The following is a 15790-nucleotide window of genomic DNA, read 5'->3' as shown; positions in this document are numbered from 1 at the left end:
AAAAGAATTTTAGAAATGTTAAAAGCATTACAAAAACAGTGTAACATTTTGTTCTAATCAATGTTCTTGGCCTAACATTAGTACCATCCCTACAGTGTCAAGTAATCTCATTGAGTGCTCACTCAATGGCCTTCAACTTTCAGAAGGTGGTTTCAGGGTTACAAAATTAAGGCAAATGAAAAATATTAGAGAGACAAGCACAAAACTGATGGAAACTACTAAATGGATTTTTCAAGCCATATTCAAGCACCATATGGTAAACTTCTATGGAAGCACGAAAGGCAATATTGGAGACTTTTAAAAAACTCAACATATTTTGAACTCATACAATAAGAAAGCATAATTTGAAATCTACATGATACCATTCTTTTTCAATCAATCCTTAAGGTTTTCTATTTTACAAATCCCCAAAATTTAGTGGTTTGATTATTCCACAGATACGTACAGAAAAGAGCAGCAAATGCTCATACAAATGGTTCTGTGATAGTCGCCGTCATCTCCTTTTGTATGTATAATGGAAGAACACTAGAAAGAATGAGGGATCTCAGGATAAAACCATGATCACATTCCACCATGGTGCTCAGCCTCCCTCATAGGATAACAAAGACACAGCTACACAGTATACGGGATCCCTTGTGGGGTAAAATCCAACTAATTATAGGCCAGTGAGCCTGATGTCAATGATGGAGAAGCTTTGGATAAGATACTGAGGGGCAGGATATATGCACATTTGGAAGAAAATGGATTAATTAGTGACAGGCAGCATGGTTTTGTATGGAGAAGGTCATGTCTCACCGATTGAGTTTTTTTGAAGAGGTGACAAAGATAATTGATGAGGAAAGGGCTGTGGATGTATGGGCTTTAAAGGTGTTGACAAGGTCCTCATGGCAGACTCGTGCAAAAACCAAAATCACATGGATTCAGGGTGGACTGGCTAGAAGGATACAAAACTGGCTTGGTTATAGAAGTCAAGAAAGCAGCAATGGGTGTTTTTCAGAATGGAAATCTGTAGCTAGTGGTGTTCTGCAGGGATCAGTGCTGGGACCTCTGTTGTTTATAGTATATATAAATGATCTGGAGGACAATGTGTGGGGTCTGATTAGTAACTTTGAGGATGAGATAAAGATTGGTGGAGTTGCTGATAGTGCCAGGGATCGTCAGAAAACAACAGGATATAGATGGGTTGGAGAAATGTGAGGGTGATGCATTTTGGAGGATCAAATTTAGGTGTGAATTATACTGTTAAGTGGCAGAACCCTAAGGAATATTAACAGAGGGATCTGGGACTGCAAGTCGACAGTTCTCTAAGAAGTGACACAGTGGCCAAGGTGATTAAGAAAGCACTTGTTATGCTTGCGTTCATCAGCTGGGACACTGAGATTAGGAGCTGAGAAATCATGTTGCAGCTATATAAAACCTTGCTTAGACAGCATCTGGAGTATTGCATGTAGTTCCGGTCACCACTACCAAAAGGACTTGGACACTTTGGAGAGAGAGTGAAAAGAAGTTTCAGCAGGATGCAGCCCGGTTGTGAGGGTGTTGGCTATGAGAGGTCGAATAAGCCGATTGTCTTTCCAGTGAAAACAGAGACTGAAGGGAGATTTGACATAAGACTACAAAATAATGATAGGCATAGGCATAATGGAGAATCAGGGGCTTTTTCCCAGGGTGAAAGTGTCAATTACAAAGGGGCACAGGTTCAACGTGAGAGGAGGAAAGTTTAAGGGAGACGTGCACGGGACGTTTTTCACGCAGAGTGTTGGGTGCCTGAAACAAACTGCCTGAGGTGGTGGAAGCAGGCACATTAGCAGCATTTGAGAGACATCTGGATGGTTACATGAATAAAGAAAGAACAGGAATATGGATCAAGTAAGGGCAGCAGGTTTTTTTAGTTTAGGGCATTATGATTGACGCAGGCTTGGAGGGCCAAAGACCCTGTTCCCATGCTGTACTTTGTTGTTCTTAGTTCAGTTGGGACCTAATCCAACATCCCAAGATCTCCAAGCAATGAATGGATATTCCAGAAGACTTTAACAATACTGAATTGAAGGTTCAGGATACTACAGCCCTACTGGAACCAGGTCTCACGTAGGAAAGTAGCCCAGAAGCCCTCAAAAGGCGACATGTGGTGGGTGACTTACTACTCTGCCTAACGTACCCTCCACCTGACCCAGATACTACTACCCTAACCTAGGACCAACAACATATTAGAATAAGGGCCAACAGGTTAAGGACACCCATGAATCTTAAACAGTAAAAAAAAAGCAAACTACCCCTATCTTGACACACCCCAGAGGTAGCACTTAGGTTCCATCTTCAATGAGGGGAAATAGATGGAATTTCAAAGAAACTCTAACAACAACAACAACAACAACATGATATTTCCATTGGACATTCTTTAAGCCAAATAATCAAGGAACCATTGTCCAAAACAACCAAGTAAATACAGAACAGACCAACCCAAAAAGGTTAGATATACAAGGATTAACCAACTACGCTGGGCAGTACATAATTCTCACACTCCAATACCAGAGGTGCCCATGACAGAAAAAACCCAGTCTTTACCAGGATACATGATCTGTCTGTACCTTCATAGGAGACAAGTAAGGATTCCTTAATCCCAAGATAACATTTAAAAGAAAAACACAATAGTTCTAATGGGAGTTTTTCACAACCATAATGAGGACTTAAGGCCATACCAAGCACCTCTATACTAAACCACCTACCCACCACCCTGCTGTGACGCTACCCATTTCATCTATAAAGATAAATGCACCAAGAAAAAACTCCCTCAGTGAAAGTCTACAAAGATTACAGCATATAAAAAAAACCGGGTAAGTAATGTACAATCCCCATTCATTCAAGCAACTCAGAACACACTCAAATAATGCCCAAACAAGGAAATATAATAATAAGAACATAATAAGAAATAGGAGCAGGAGTAGGCCATCTAGCCCTTCGAGCCTGCCCTGCCATTCAATAAGATCATGGCTGATCTGTCGCTGCTCAGTTCCACTTTCCCGCCCTCTCCCCATAACCCTTAATCCCCTCTCTTATCAAAAACCCATCAACCTGCGTCTTAAAAATATTTAGCGAGGCAGCCTCCACCACTTCAACGGGCAGAGAATTCCAGAGATTCACCACCCTTTGAGTGAAGAAGTTCCTCCTCAACTCCGTTCTAAACCGCCCCCCTTTTATCTTGAGGCTGTGCCCCCTAGTCCTACTGTCTTTTTTGAGCGGGAAGAGTCTCTCCACCTCTATCCTATCCATCCCATTCATCATCTTATACGTCTCAATGAGATCTCCCCTCATTCTTCTAACCTCTAACGAGTACAAGCCCAGTTTATTCAGCCTCTCCTCATAGCTCAACCCCCTCAACTCTGGTATCAGCCTAGTAAACCTCCTCTGCACTCCCTCCAAGGCCAAAATATCTTTGCGCAGGTGTGGCGCCCAAAACTGCACACAGTACTCCAGCTGCGGCCTCACCAATGCCCTATATAGCCGAAACACTGAAATCAAAAACTGGGATTCAACACAGGGCCAGGAGCAAGGTGGGCAGACCCTCTCACCCACCTCGCTTCCCCGGTACCACCCATTAAAGCAAGATTGAATGCAAACACTAATGTAAATTAAAATAAGGCCTCCCTCGTTCCACCATCAGAGCAACCTAGATTGAATACTATCAAAGAGATAAAATGGACAATCCATTTTCGTAGTATAACAGGCAACAAATGCCTCTATGCTCGTCAGGATAAAAAGACAACATCACTAAATCAGGAGTATAATCACAAGGGAACAAAGTTCAGGATTAACAATTAACAGCAAGACAATATCACCGCTCACAAGCTTGAAAAGGCCAAAGCCATGACAGAATCATTGAGAAACACCCTGGATCTATCCAAAATTTCAAAGTCTTTGCCATTTTGTTCTCCTGAAGCCTGGTAAAGAGAAACCTATGCTCCGAAGGGTGGTGAAGGCCCAGCACACCTGGCCATCTGCATCCCTTGTCAACTGACAGAGGACAAGACAATGTCATGACCAGTGGTCAGAGTCTCTGATCAACCCCAGGCTTCGAAGACTAGATACAATATATTCCATTGGACTCGAGACACCCAGCCCTCAAACTGAGATTGTGAAAGCATAACAGCCAATTCTCAAACTTGGCCAATTCATCCTCCATTCCCTTGGGAGATCACACACATGGATACTTCTTCTCCAGCCTCATCTCCCCGAATCAACCAGGATGTTCTACATACCACGCAGCAGGATTTCGAAGGACTGAAGGTGAGCCTTCATCAAGGAAAATTGCCATCTCGACTGACAGGATTCCCTTCTCCGCTTCATTTTTTTCAGAATATCTCTCAGTTCATTGATGTGAGCACTAACAGTCTGGAGTGTGAAGACAGTCCCATAACTTCATTCAACGGCAACCATCAACATGGTGCGCCAAAGCTTGGGCCTGCTTAGCAGCAAAATCACCACTGCAAACTCGGCCCCATCCTGACTATTTCCAACCACCTCAATCAAACAAGGGATTTCTTGACTTCACGCAGCTTCCCATCACCAAAACTTTGCTAGAATCTTCCAGGAATGTAAGAGATCATATGTATCAGGATCAAATAATTATGGGTTGTGAATCAAGATAAAAAATAGATTAAAAGCGGAGTAGAACCAGAGCTTGAGAACAGTCACTCCCATGCTCACATCACCCTCCCCACGATTTATTACTTTAATGTAAAGATCATAACTTAAGGACCTGAATTCTTGGTTTAAGTGCACCATAAAATTTGAAGTCCTGACAAGATTAAAACAGCAGACATTCACTTTGTAATTTTATCTAATTATTTGATATGCTCTGACTGTACTATGGAAGAAAATGTCCTGCTTCACAAACCTCCGAATTCATACAATGTTGCATATAAATTAGGCAATAGCAGTGGGACTGCCTATGCTCGAGAAGTCTCACCAAGGAAACTAATAACACTTCAAAACTGCAGGACTACACAGCTAGATAAGAAAAACTAAGAAATGTAACATTAATGTATCTTCAAGAAAGGTTTTTTTAAAATCATGATCTCTGGAGCTCTCACAGCTTCAGTGTTTCTCACTGCTGCGGGGCTGTCTACCAGATGTCCTTTTATTGCTTTTTAAGTGGTTTAAATGGGGGCCTCAGATACTTTGAGATTAGTTTTATGACTCTGCACTGTTAAGAGGAAAACTGGTTGGTGGGTTAGATGACAAGAACTCTTTTACTTCCAGTTCTAAGCCAAAGGTTAATTTTAGAAGGGGCATTAAGCTGAAGAAAAGTCTCTCTCTCTCTCTCTCTCCCCCTGGTTCTGAAAATTCTGCTGTTAACTGGAAGCAAGATTTGTCTTCCTGAAGTAGAAAATCTGCTGTTAGTGGCTTGACTAGAGTCTACCTGGGAGTCTGAGAAACTGTTCTAACTTCAAACAGTTCTAGGTGTGTCAAGAGAACTACTAGAACTTACAAGACAGTTTATAATTTCAATATCACCTGAGCTTTACTCTTTGCTGCGTTGAACAGGTTTAAAAGGTTTTGTCTATGGCAAGGGTTTGTTTGATCGGAATATTTTAGATGCATTTGTTGAGGGTTATACATTATCTTGGTTGTTTTGTTTTTGCCATTGCTAATTTTCTTTCCATATATGTTAACTATATTCTTAAATAAACTTTGTTTGATAAAAGCTCCCTAGCGGATCATTTGAATCATATCATGCTTATCTTAGCCAAATTCAAGATGCAAAACTTATGAAACCTGCCTGGATCATAAAATACTTTGGTGTTTCTGACCTGAACCATAACAAACTCATAAGCAGAATGCTCACAAAATGTGCAATGTCAGGTATGGAATTAAGTGTTACACAGTGTTTGAGCACCCCAACTCCTTACCTGCATAAAATCTAAACGCTGAAATGAATTGCTTTGTAAAACATGTTAAACTGGAAGACGATGTTAAAAGAGCTGGATGGTGCAGGAGGGTTTAAGCTATAAATCAGAGAACACCCATTATGTACGGAGGTCAAGTAGCAGCTGGATCATGAAAGATTCATGAAGGTTCTCCTACAGGTCACACACACCAGCATGACTAGGACAAATAGCACTTTTCCTTCAAAGTCCAAATAGCACTGTGGTATACCTTCACCACATGGACTGCAGCGGATCAAGGGGTAAGCCCACGACCACCTTCGCAATAGTAACTCAACATGGACATTAAATGCCAGCCTTGCCAATGACACCCAGAGCCTGAGCATGAATTAAAACGTTAACTTTCCTGGAGTAGTATCGTTGGAAGTCATGACCACATTTTTAAAACCAACTCTTCTCGATGCTGACATTAGCGGCATTTGGCAAGATGACTGAGGTCCATACATTATCATTCAGCACAATCAGAATCGAGTCCCTGGCACTGTAAGGCAGCAGTGCCAACCACTGCTGCGCCAGAAAAAATTCCTAAATCAGTGGCACAAGCCAAGATAGGCCTCAGTATAAATGCATCTACACACACCATCAGTGCATCACTCCTTTAGTACAGTAAGTAGTCTCATAACACCAGGTTAAAATCCAACAGGTTTATTTGGTAGCACGAGCTTTCAGAATGCTGCTCCTTCATCAGATGAGTGAAGAATTCAATTCACAACCAGGGCATTTATAGACACAATTACAAGGCAATGGTTGGAATGCGAGTCTTAACAGGTATTCAAGTCTTTACAGATGCAGACAATGTGAGTGCAGAGAGGGTTAAGCACAGGTTAAGAAAGATATGAACTGTATCCAGCCAGGGCAGTGAGATTTTGCAAACCCAGGCAAGTCATGAGGGTTACAGTTAGTGTGACATGAACCCAAGACCCCGGTTGAGGCTGTCCTCATGTGTACGAAATTTGGCTATTAATTTCTGCTCAGCAATTCTGTGTTGTTGTGTGTCATGAAGGCCGCTTATCCAAAGATCAGAGGCTGAATGCCCTTGACTGAAGTGTTCCCTGACAGGAAGGGAACACTTCTGCCTAGTGATTGTTGAGCAGTGTTCATTCATCCATTGTCATAGCGCCTGCATGGTCTCCCCAGTGTACCATGCCTCGGGACATCCTTTGCTGCAGCATATCAAGTAGACAATGTTGGCTGAGTCATGAGAGTATGTACCGTGTACCTGGTGGATGGTGTTCTCATGTGAGATGATGGCATGTGTATCGATGATCTAGTACATCTTGCAGAGGTTGCTGTGGCAAGGTTGTGTGGTGTTATAGTCACTGTTCTCCTGAAGGCTGGATAGTTTGCTGCGAACAATGGTCTGTTTGAGGTTGTGCAATTGTTTGAAGGTAAGTAATGGAGGTGTGGGGATGGCAAGAAGTTTGTTGTCAATGACATGTTGAAGGCTCTGGAAAAGACATTGTAGCTTTTCCGCTCCAGGTAAGTATTAGACAGCAAAGAGTACTCTGTCCGCCATGTCCCATGTTTGCCTTCTGAGGAGATTGGTGCGGTTTTTCCACTGTGGCACATTGGAACTGTTGATCGATGAGTTGAGCACCATCTCCTGTTCTTAAAAGGGCATCTTTCAGCATCTGCAGATTTCTACTGCGATTTTCATCTGAGCAGATCTTGTGTACACGGAGGGCTTGTCCATAGATGACTGTTGATGAAGGGGCAATGCTCCGAAAGGTCGTGCTACCAAATAAACCTGTTGGACTTTAACCTGGTGTTGAGACTACTTACTGTGCCTATCCCAGTCCAATGCTGGCAACTCCACATCATGACTCCGATAGTACAACACTGCAAAATGGAAAACTCACTCACAATCTTTACTGAAAGTACAGCGCACAAACGTGACTTGGGGCTCAGTTCACTACCAAATGGGTGAAAATAACATCGGAGGGATCATCAGTCATGCTGCCCAAGTGAGGGGGCAGCAGAGAGAATTGAACTATCATTGGTCCTGATGGCAAGACAGTACTAATCTAACATGGCAATTTAATTGTTTCAGGCCACCTCTCGACTAATCAGTTAATTTCAAAACCTTAAGGTTCTGAGTAGTTAAGTAGGCTGTTGGGTTGTTTTTCCACAAAAAGTACAAGGGCAGCACAGTGATTAGCACTGCTGCCAAATAGTGCCAGGGACCTGGTTTCAATTCCAGCCTTGGGCGACTGTGTGCAGTATACACGTTCTTGCTGTGTCTGCATGGGGTCCCCCCGAGTGCTTCAATTTCCTCCCACAATCCAAAGATATGCAGGTTGCCTAGACTGGCCATGCTAAATTGCCCCTTCATGACTGAAGATATGTAGGTTAGGTGAATTAACGTGGGTTACGCGTGGGGTTATGGTGATAGGGTAGGACCTGGTGAGATGCTCTTTTGAAGAGTCGATGCACACTCAATAGAGCAGATGGCCACCTTCTGCACTGCAGAGATATATGGTTCTAAGTTATACATATTAACTCATTTTTAAAGAACAGAATGTTAATTATACATGTTAAATTGTATGCAAGGTATGGGCATTAATTGGGGACCCTCATGCCAAAACATAGGAGGCTTCACTCAAAGGGTGGTGAATCTCTGGAATTCTCTGCCTGTTGAAGTGGTGGAGGCTACCTCGCTAAATATTTTTAAGAAGAGGGTTGATGGGTTTTTGATAAGAGAGGGGATTAAGGGTTATGGGGAGAGGGCGGGAATGTGGAACTGAGCCATGACAGATCAGCCATGATCTTATTGAATGGCGGGGCAGGCTCGAAGGGCCAGATGGCCCACTCCTGCTCCTATTTCTTATGTTCTTATGTTTGTGAAGGTTTGGGATGCTCAGGATTGGAGCACAGATATCTCAAGAGGTTTGCAGCAATGTTGCTTCAAAACCGCACAGATGTGGGGCTCATAGCAATAGAAGACAGGTCACATAGAGAACATCATGGCTACAAAGAACAAACAGAAATAATAGAAAACATGGGTTGTTGGACTGATAGAGATTACAGGGTTAGGGAGGGGTGAGGCTGTGGAGGGATCTGAAAACAAGAATGTGCCATTGAAGTTCAATGAACGCAGGGATAAATGGGTGAATTTGAGTTGGTGCAAGTTTGCACATGGGAAGGAGTTTTGGATGACTTCATTAATTATGTAAGGCAGCCAGTAGTCCCTTAGAATAGTCAAGTCTTGAGTTAACAAATTACAAATGAGGGTTTCCACAACAGATGAGCTGAAAAAGAGGTTCAGTCAAATATCAGAATAAGGCAGTGAGTTTGTGTTGATTGGAGGTTCACTGCAGGGTTAGGCAGGATACCAAAGTTGTGAACAATCTGGTTCAGCCTCAGGAAGTTGGCAGTGAAAGGGATAGAGTCAGTGGTTAGGAAGAAGAGTTTGTGGCAGGGCCCAAATCATTCTTCCCAATATTTAGCTAGAGAAAATGTTTGCTCACTTAGTACTGGAGGTCGAACAGAGCCAGAGTACAATAGTAAGAAAGAGTAGATAGAATCTCTTCCAATAGTGGAAGCATAAGAACCAGAGGTCATTAACTGAAAGCAACTGAGAAAAGAACCAACAACTTGAGGATTTTCTTTATATAGCAAACAGTTAAGATCTGGAATGGATCAAGACAGATACAATCATGACTCTAAAGAGGAAATGGATAAGTACTTAAGGGGAAAAAAAATTGTAAGACAATGCGAAAAGGGTTGGAGAATGGCATGAGCCAAGTTGCTCGATGGGGGATGCGGAATTCAACACAAACAGAATGGCGGAGCAGGCTTAAAGGCTTGAATAGCCCACTTTGGTTCCTATTTCGTGTGCTCACACGTTCTGTCTCCATCCTTGCTCGAGTCAAAAAGTTATATTTCCATTTTTCCAATCTGCTGAGAACTATTCAGAATTTAGAGAATTAGGGAAGATTAGAATCAATGCAATCACTATCTTTAGAGTTCCTTCATGACCCTAGGATGCAGTCCATACTTTCTCAGAAAACTAAGGAAATTTGGCATCTCAGCTACAACTTCCACCAATTTTTACAGATGCACGATAGAAAGCATTCTTTCTGGTTGTATCACATATTGGTATGGCTCCTGCTCTGCCCAAGACTGCAAGGTACTACAAAAGGTTGTGAATGTAGCCCAATCCATCACACAATATTATCCCATCCACTGATACTGTCTACACTTCCCACTGTCTTGGCAAAGCAGTCAGCATAATTAAGGACCCCATGCACCCCGGACATTCTCTCTTCCACCTTCTTCCTTCAGGAAAAAGGATACAGAAGTCTGAGGTCACATACCAACTGACTCAAGAACAGCTTCTTCCCTGCTGCCATCAGACTTTTAAACGGACTTACCTTGCATTAAGTTGATCTTTGTCTACATCCTACGTCTGTAACACTACATTCTGCACTCTCTCATTTCTTTCTCTATGAACAGTATATTTTATCTGTATAGCATGCAAGAAACAATACATTTCACTGTATGTTAATACAGGTGACAATAATAAAAATCAAATCCAAGGGAACTTACCAGCCTTTATTATTCCCACTGGTTTCCTAGCACTATTTCTCCCCCCCCCTTTATTTTCTTTTACTCCAAATGCTTCTTCCAGACAGATGCAAAATACATGTTCAGAATCTCTGCCGTTTCTTATCCATTAATTCCCCAGTCTCGTCACCCAAAAGACTAACATTTACTTGAGCTACTTACTAACAGAAGTATTACCTGTTTTTACATTTGTTGCTAAAACTAGCACACCCATATTCCAATTTATCCCTCCATTATCTTAGTCATCCTTTACAAACTTAAGTGTTACAAATGATTTTTTTTTTGGGGGGGGGGAGCGTGAAATCAGTGGGGGAGAAGTTTAAACTGCAGACTGATACAAATTCTAACTGGAAAAGCTTTTTCAGAATTATTCCAATGACCTGGGCAACATTTACAGACAAGCCTCAAGTTCTTCCAAAAAAGTTACTGAGATGCCTCCTTGGTGAATTTGAGAACATGAAAAATTTCCTTCAATTAAGAACATTTACAATAACTTCACATCTTTTATGATTACTTATTTTCCTTCCTTCCAGCTACCATTCCATACTGAATTTAAATTACAGAATTCATGCAAGTGGGATTTGAACTTCTACAGTGTCTAATGGGCATCTAATGCACACCCAGGCATTAATCTGGGCACGGTCATCTCGTGTGGTCGGGATAGCCTGTGATACCGCTGAAAGTAAATGAGGGAAGGGGAGACTGAATGCGTGAAACCAAAAGAAAGCGCTGATATCAGGATGGGAGGGGGGATAATTTATCCCCTGTAACTAAGAAGTTCAGTTTTGCCCTTTAAACTGGGTAGAACGGTTAAAGAGAAACAAATCAACAGCGAGCGCGTGAGGGAGTGACAGGCCGGGTAGGCCTCAGGCCCCCGACTCCACGCCCACCCCAGCACCGGCCGCCGGCTCACACCTGCGCGGCTCCACATCTACCGGAGCCCGAGGCCTGATCCCCATTCAACTTGAAAATTCAAACCCCGCAGCGCCTCAAACAGACCTCGTCTCCTGACATGGCGGCTCCCCGGGCTGCTCTGCACTCTTCCTTCGCTAACTGAGTGGTATTTGGACAGGTTTGGTTGAGTTATCTGCCGGACAAACGGCTCCGTCGCTTCACCGACTCCGCTGTCACTGCCCAAGCACACAGGACCCGCCCACACCCCATCACCATTGGTCAACATCACACCGGCCCCTTCACTCTGATTGGTCCCTAACCCTGTCAGTCAACATGACGTCACGGTCCCAACTCCCTTGACCGAGCATTGCATCAGCCCAGCGCACTGCGCATGTGCACATTTGACATGTGCGCTGCAGGCAGGAGCATTAGTGCGCAAGCGCCTGTGCTGCAGAATGAACCAGAGACTGGGTGATAGTACTACATGGTAGTCAGTATCACATGTCAGTGACTGGCAGTTTATCCAATTTGGTAGACAAAACAGAACATTTCTTGAATGGTGAGAAATTAGCAAATGTTGGTGTCCTCACAGACCTGAGTGCCCTTGTTCATGAGTCACTAAAAATTTTAAGTTCATTTATTAGTGTCACAAGTAGGCTTACATTAACCCTGCAATGAAGTTACTGAAAGCTAGCATCCAGGTGCAATGCTCAATGAGGAAAGCAAATTGTGTTTTGGCTTTCATTGTAAGGGAATTAATGTATAGGAGTAAAGATGTCTGGCAGCAACAATCTAAATAAAAACTATTTAGATGTGTGCTTGCAATGCCAAGGCATACAAGGCTGTGGGCCAAGTGTTTTGTCTGTAACAGCTCGCAAGAAACAACACTTTTCACTGTATCACAATACATGTGACAATAGTAAATAAATTCAATTCAAAGTGCTACAAAATGGAAGGGGAGGGAGGTGATTGGCTCGTGGTATTGTTGCTAGACTATTAATCCAGAAACTCAGCTAATGTTCTGAGGACTTGGGTTCAATGGTGGAATTTGAATTTGATTTTTTTCATCAAATCTGGAATTAAGAATCTACTGATTACCACTGTCGATTGCCAGAAAAAAACATCTGATTCACTAATGTTCTTTAATGCCCACATTGGACTAGGGTGGGCACAGTAAGAAGTCTCACAACACCAGGTTAAAGTCCAACAGGTTTATTTGGAATCACAAGCTTTTCGAGCACTGCTTACCTGAGGAAGGAGCAGCGCTCCAAAAGCTCGTGATTCCAATAAAACTGTTGGGTTTTAACCTGGTATTGCAAGACTTCTCACAATGTCCTTTAGGGATAGAAATCTCCTTTCCCAGCCTAGCCTACATGTGACTCCAGAGCCATAGCAATGTGGTTGACTGTTAACTGTCCTCAGGAAACTAGGGATGGGCAATAAATGCTGTGATGTGGAGATGCCAGTATTGGACTGGGGTAAGCACAATAAGAAGTCTCACAACACCAGGTTAAAGTTCAGCAAGTTTATTTGGCAGCACAAGCTTTCGGAGTCTCAGGCTCCTTCATCAGGTGAGTGAGGAGTTGTGTTCACAAACAAGACATATACAGAGACAAACTCCATTTACAAAACAATGGTTGGAATGCAAGTCTTTACAGGTAATCAAGTCTTAAAGGTATAGACAATGTGAGTGAAGAGGTGGCCAAGCACAGATAAAAGAGGTGAATATTGTCTCCAGCCAGAACAGTTAGTGAGATTTTGCAAGCCCAGACAAGTCGTGGTGGTTACAGGTAGTGTAACATGAACACAAGATCCCGATTGAGGCTGTGCTCATGTGTGTGGAACTTGGCTAACAGTTTCTGCTCAGTGATTCTGCATTGTCGTGTGTCATGAAAGCCACCTTGGAGAACGCTTACCTGAAGATCAGAGGCTGAATGCCTGTGACTACTGAAGTGTTCCCCGACTGAGAAAACACTCTTGCCTGGTGATTGTTGAGGGATGTTCATTCATCCATTGTTGTTGCCTCTGCACGGTCTCCCCAATGTGCCATGCCTCGGGACATCCTTTCCTGCAGCGTATTAGGACACAACACTGACTGAATTGCAAGAGTATGTATTGTATGTACCTGGTGGATAGTGTTCTCACTTGAGATGATGGCATCCATGTTGATGATCTGGCACATCTTGCAGAGGTTGCTATGGCAGAGTTGTGTGGTGTTGCGGTCACTGTTCTCCTGAAGGCTGGGCCGTTTGCTGCGAACAATGGTCTGTTTGAGATTGTGCAGTTGTTTGAAGACAAGAAGTGGAGGTGTGGGGATGGCCTTGGATTGCAACAAAAGTGTAGGAAATTTAGAACAGCAAATGGATGACCATTAGGAGGTTTGCATTGAGACATAGATGTATGGGATATAAAAAGGAGGAGAATGGTCACAATCTGAAGTTGTTGAACTTACCGTTGAGTCCTGAAGGCTGTAAAATGTCTGTTTTGAAGTTGAGTAAAGGTTGGTGAGAGTCATAGCAGACATGCCAAATTCCCTTAGTCTTCTGAGAAAGTAGAGGAGAAAGTTGGTGGCTTTCTTAACTATAGTGTTGGCATGGGGGGACCAGGACAGGTTGTTGGTAATCTGGACACCTAAAACCTTGAAGCTCTCGACACTTTCTACTTCATCCCCATTTATGTAGATAGGGGCATGTTCTCCTTTACGCTTCCTGAAGTCAATGACAATCTCCTTTGCTTTGTTGACATTGAGGAAGAGATTATTGTCACCGCACTAGTTCACCAGATTCTCTATCTCATTCCTGTATTCTGTCTCACCATTGTTTGAGATCCGATCCACTACAGCGGTGTCATCAGCAAAAGTGAAAATCGAGTTGGAGGGGAATTTGGCCACACAGTCATAGGTGTATAAGGAGGATAGTAGGGGGGTGAGAACACAGTCTTATGGGCACCAGTGTTAAGGATGACCATGGAGGAGGTGTTGTTGCCTATCCTTACTGATTGTGGTTAGAGTTAAGAACCACAGAACCCTACAGTGCAGAAAGAGGCCCTTCGGCCCATCAAGTCTACACTGAACACAATCCCACCCAGGCCCTACCTCCATATCCCTACATATTGTACCCACTAATCCCTCAAAGCTATGCATTCCTGGACACTAAGGGGCAATTTCTTAGCATGGTCAATCAACCTAACGTGCACATCTTTGGACTGTGAGAGGAAACTGGAGTACCCTGAGGAAACCCACACGGACACGAGGAGAATGTGCAAACTCCACACAGACAGTGACCCGAGCCGGGAATCAAACCCAGGACCCTGGAGCTGTGAAGCAGCAGTGCTAACCACTGTGCTACTGTGCCGCCCCTTCCATTGGGAAGTTCAGGATCCAGTCGCAGAGGAAGGTGCCAAGGCCCAGGCCACGGAGTTTGGAGATGAGTTTCGTGGAAATAATAGTGTTGAAGGCTGAGCTATATTTGGAGACTGTGTCCCCGGTTCCCGTCTTACCACTCTACCATATCCTACCTACATCTACCTTGTCGTAACTTGTAAGAATTTTGGAAGTCTCAATTTGATCACCTCTCATTCTGAGAAGCCCTAGGAAATACAAACCCACTTTTCTCAAACCTGCCATCCCAGAGATTAATCTGGTGAACCTTTGTTGCACTCATTCTATGGTAGAGGAAGTTCAACAAAGTCTGGACCTAACTCTCAGTTAATGCATTTCTGATCCTAACCACTTGCTACGTATAAAAGTTTTCCAAAGGCCATCTTTGCTTCTTTTGCCAATTGCTTTAAATCTGCGCCCTCTAGTTTTCAATCCTTCCTTAGATAAAGGGACCTACACTGGACATAATACTCAAGGTGTGGTCTCACCAAGGCTCTGTACAATTACGGCAAGACATTTTTATTCCTGTAATAAGCAAAATATTATGGATGCTGGAGTCTGAAACAACAATGCTGGAAAAACTCAGCAGGTCTGGAAGTATCTGGTAGGGAGAGAAAGCAGAGTTAACATTTTGTGTTGGTTTGGCTCTTCATCAGAGTCGGGAGAGAGGGAAAATCTGTTACATACTACACTGTAGCTGGAAGGGATTGCAACAAAAGTGTAGCAAATTTAGAACAGCAAATAGATGACCAGTAGGAGGTTTGCATTGAGACATAGATGTATGGGATATAAAAAAATGGAGGAGAAAGGTCACAATCTGAAGTTGTTGAACTTACTGTTGAGTCCTGAAGGCTGTAAAGTGTCTGTTTTGAAGTTGAGGTATTGTTCCTCCAGTTTGCTTTGGGCTTCACTGGAGTGTTGTAGCAGGTCAAGGACAGGAGCAAGATGCTAAGTTCAAATGGCAAGTGACAGGAAGATTGGGGATCATGATTACAGACTGAGGGAA

The 15790-nt window shown here is 43.1% G+C and overlaps 1 protein-coding gene across 1 annotated transcript in view; it reads right to left on the bottom strand.

Annotated features, from left to right (window-relative positions):
* eif2s2 (eukaryotic translation initiation factor 2, subunit 2 beta) overlaps positions 1-11662 on the bottom strand; it is a 56618-nt gene extending 44956 nt beyond the window's left edge. Inside the window, exon 1 of the mRNA XM_080204601.1 lies at positions 11511-11662. Within this exon, the coding sequence (XP_080060727.1) occupies positions 11511-11525 (15 nt within the window). The 5' untranslated portion in view covers positions 11526-11662. The remainder of the gene's footprint in view (positions 1-11510) is intronic.
* Positions 11663-15790: the final 4128 nt, after the last annotated feature.

Source organism: Carcharhinus amblyrhynchos, chromosome 16 (genome assembly GCF_965287045.1).
Source record: "Carcharhinus amblyrhynchos chromosome 16, sCarAmb.v2.hapA, whole genome shotgun sequence".
In the NCBI taxonomy this organism is placed as follows: Eukaryota; Metazoa; Chordata; class Chondrichthyes; order Carcharhiniformes; family Carcharhinidae; genus Carcharhinus; species Carcharhinus amblyrhynchos.
This window is presented reverse-complemented; position numbering and strand designations above follow the sequence as displayed.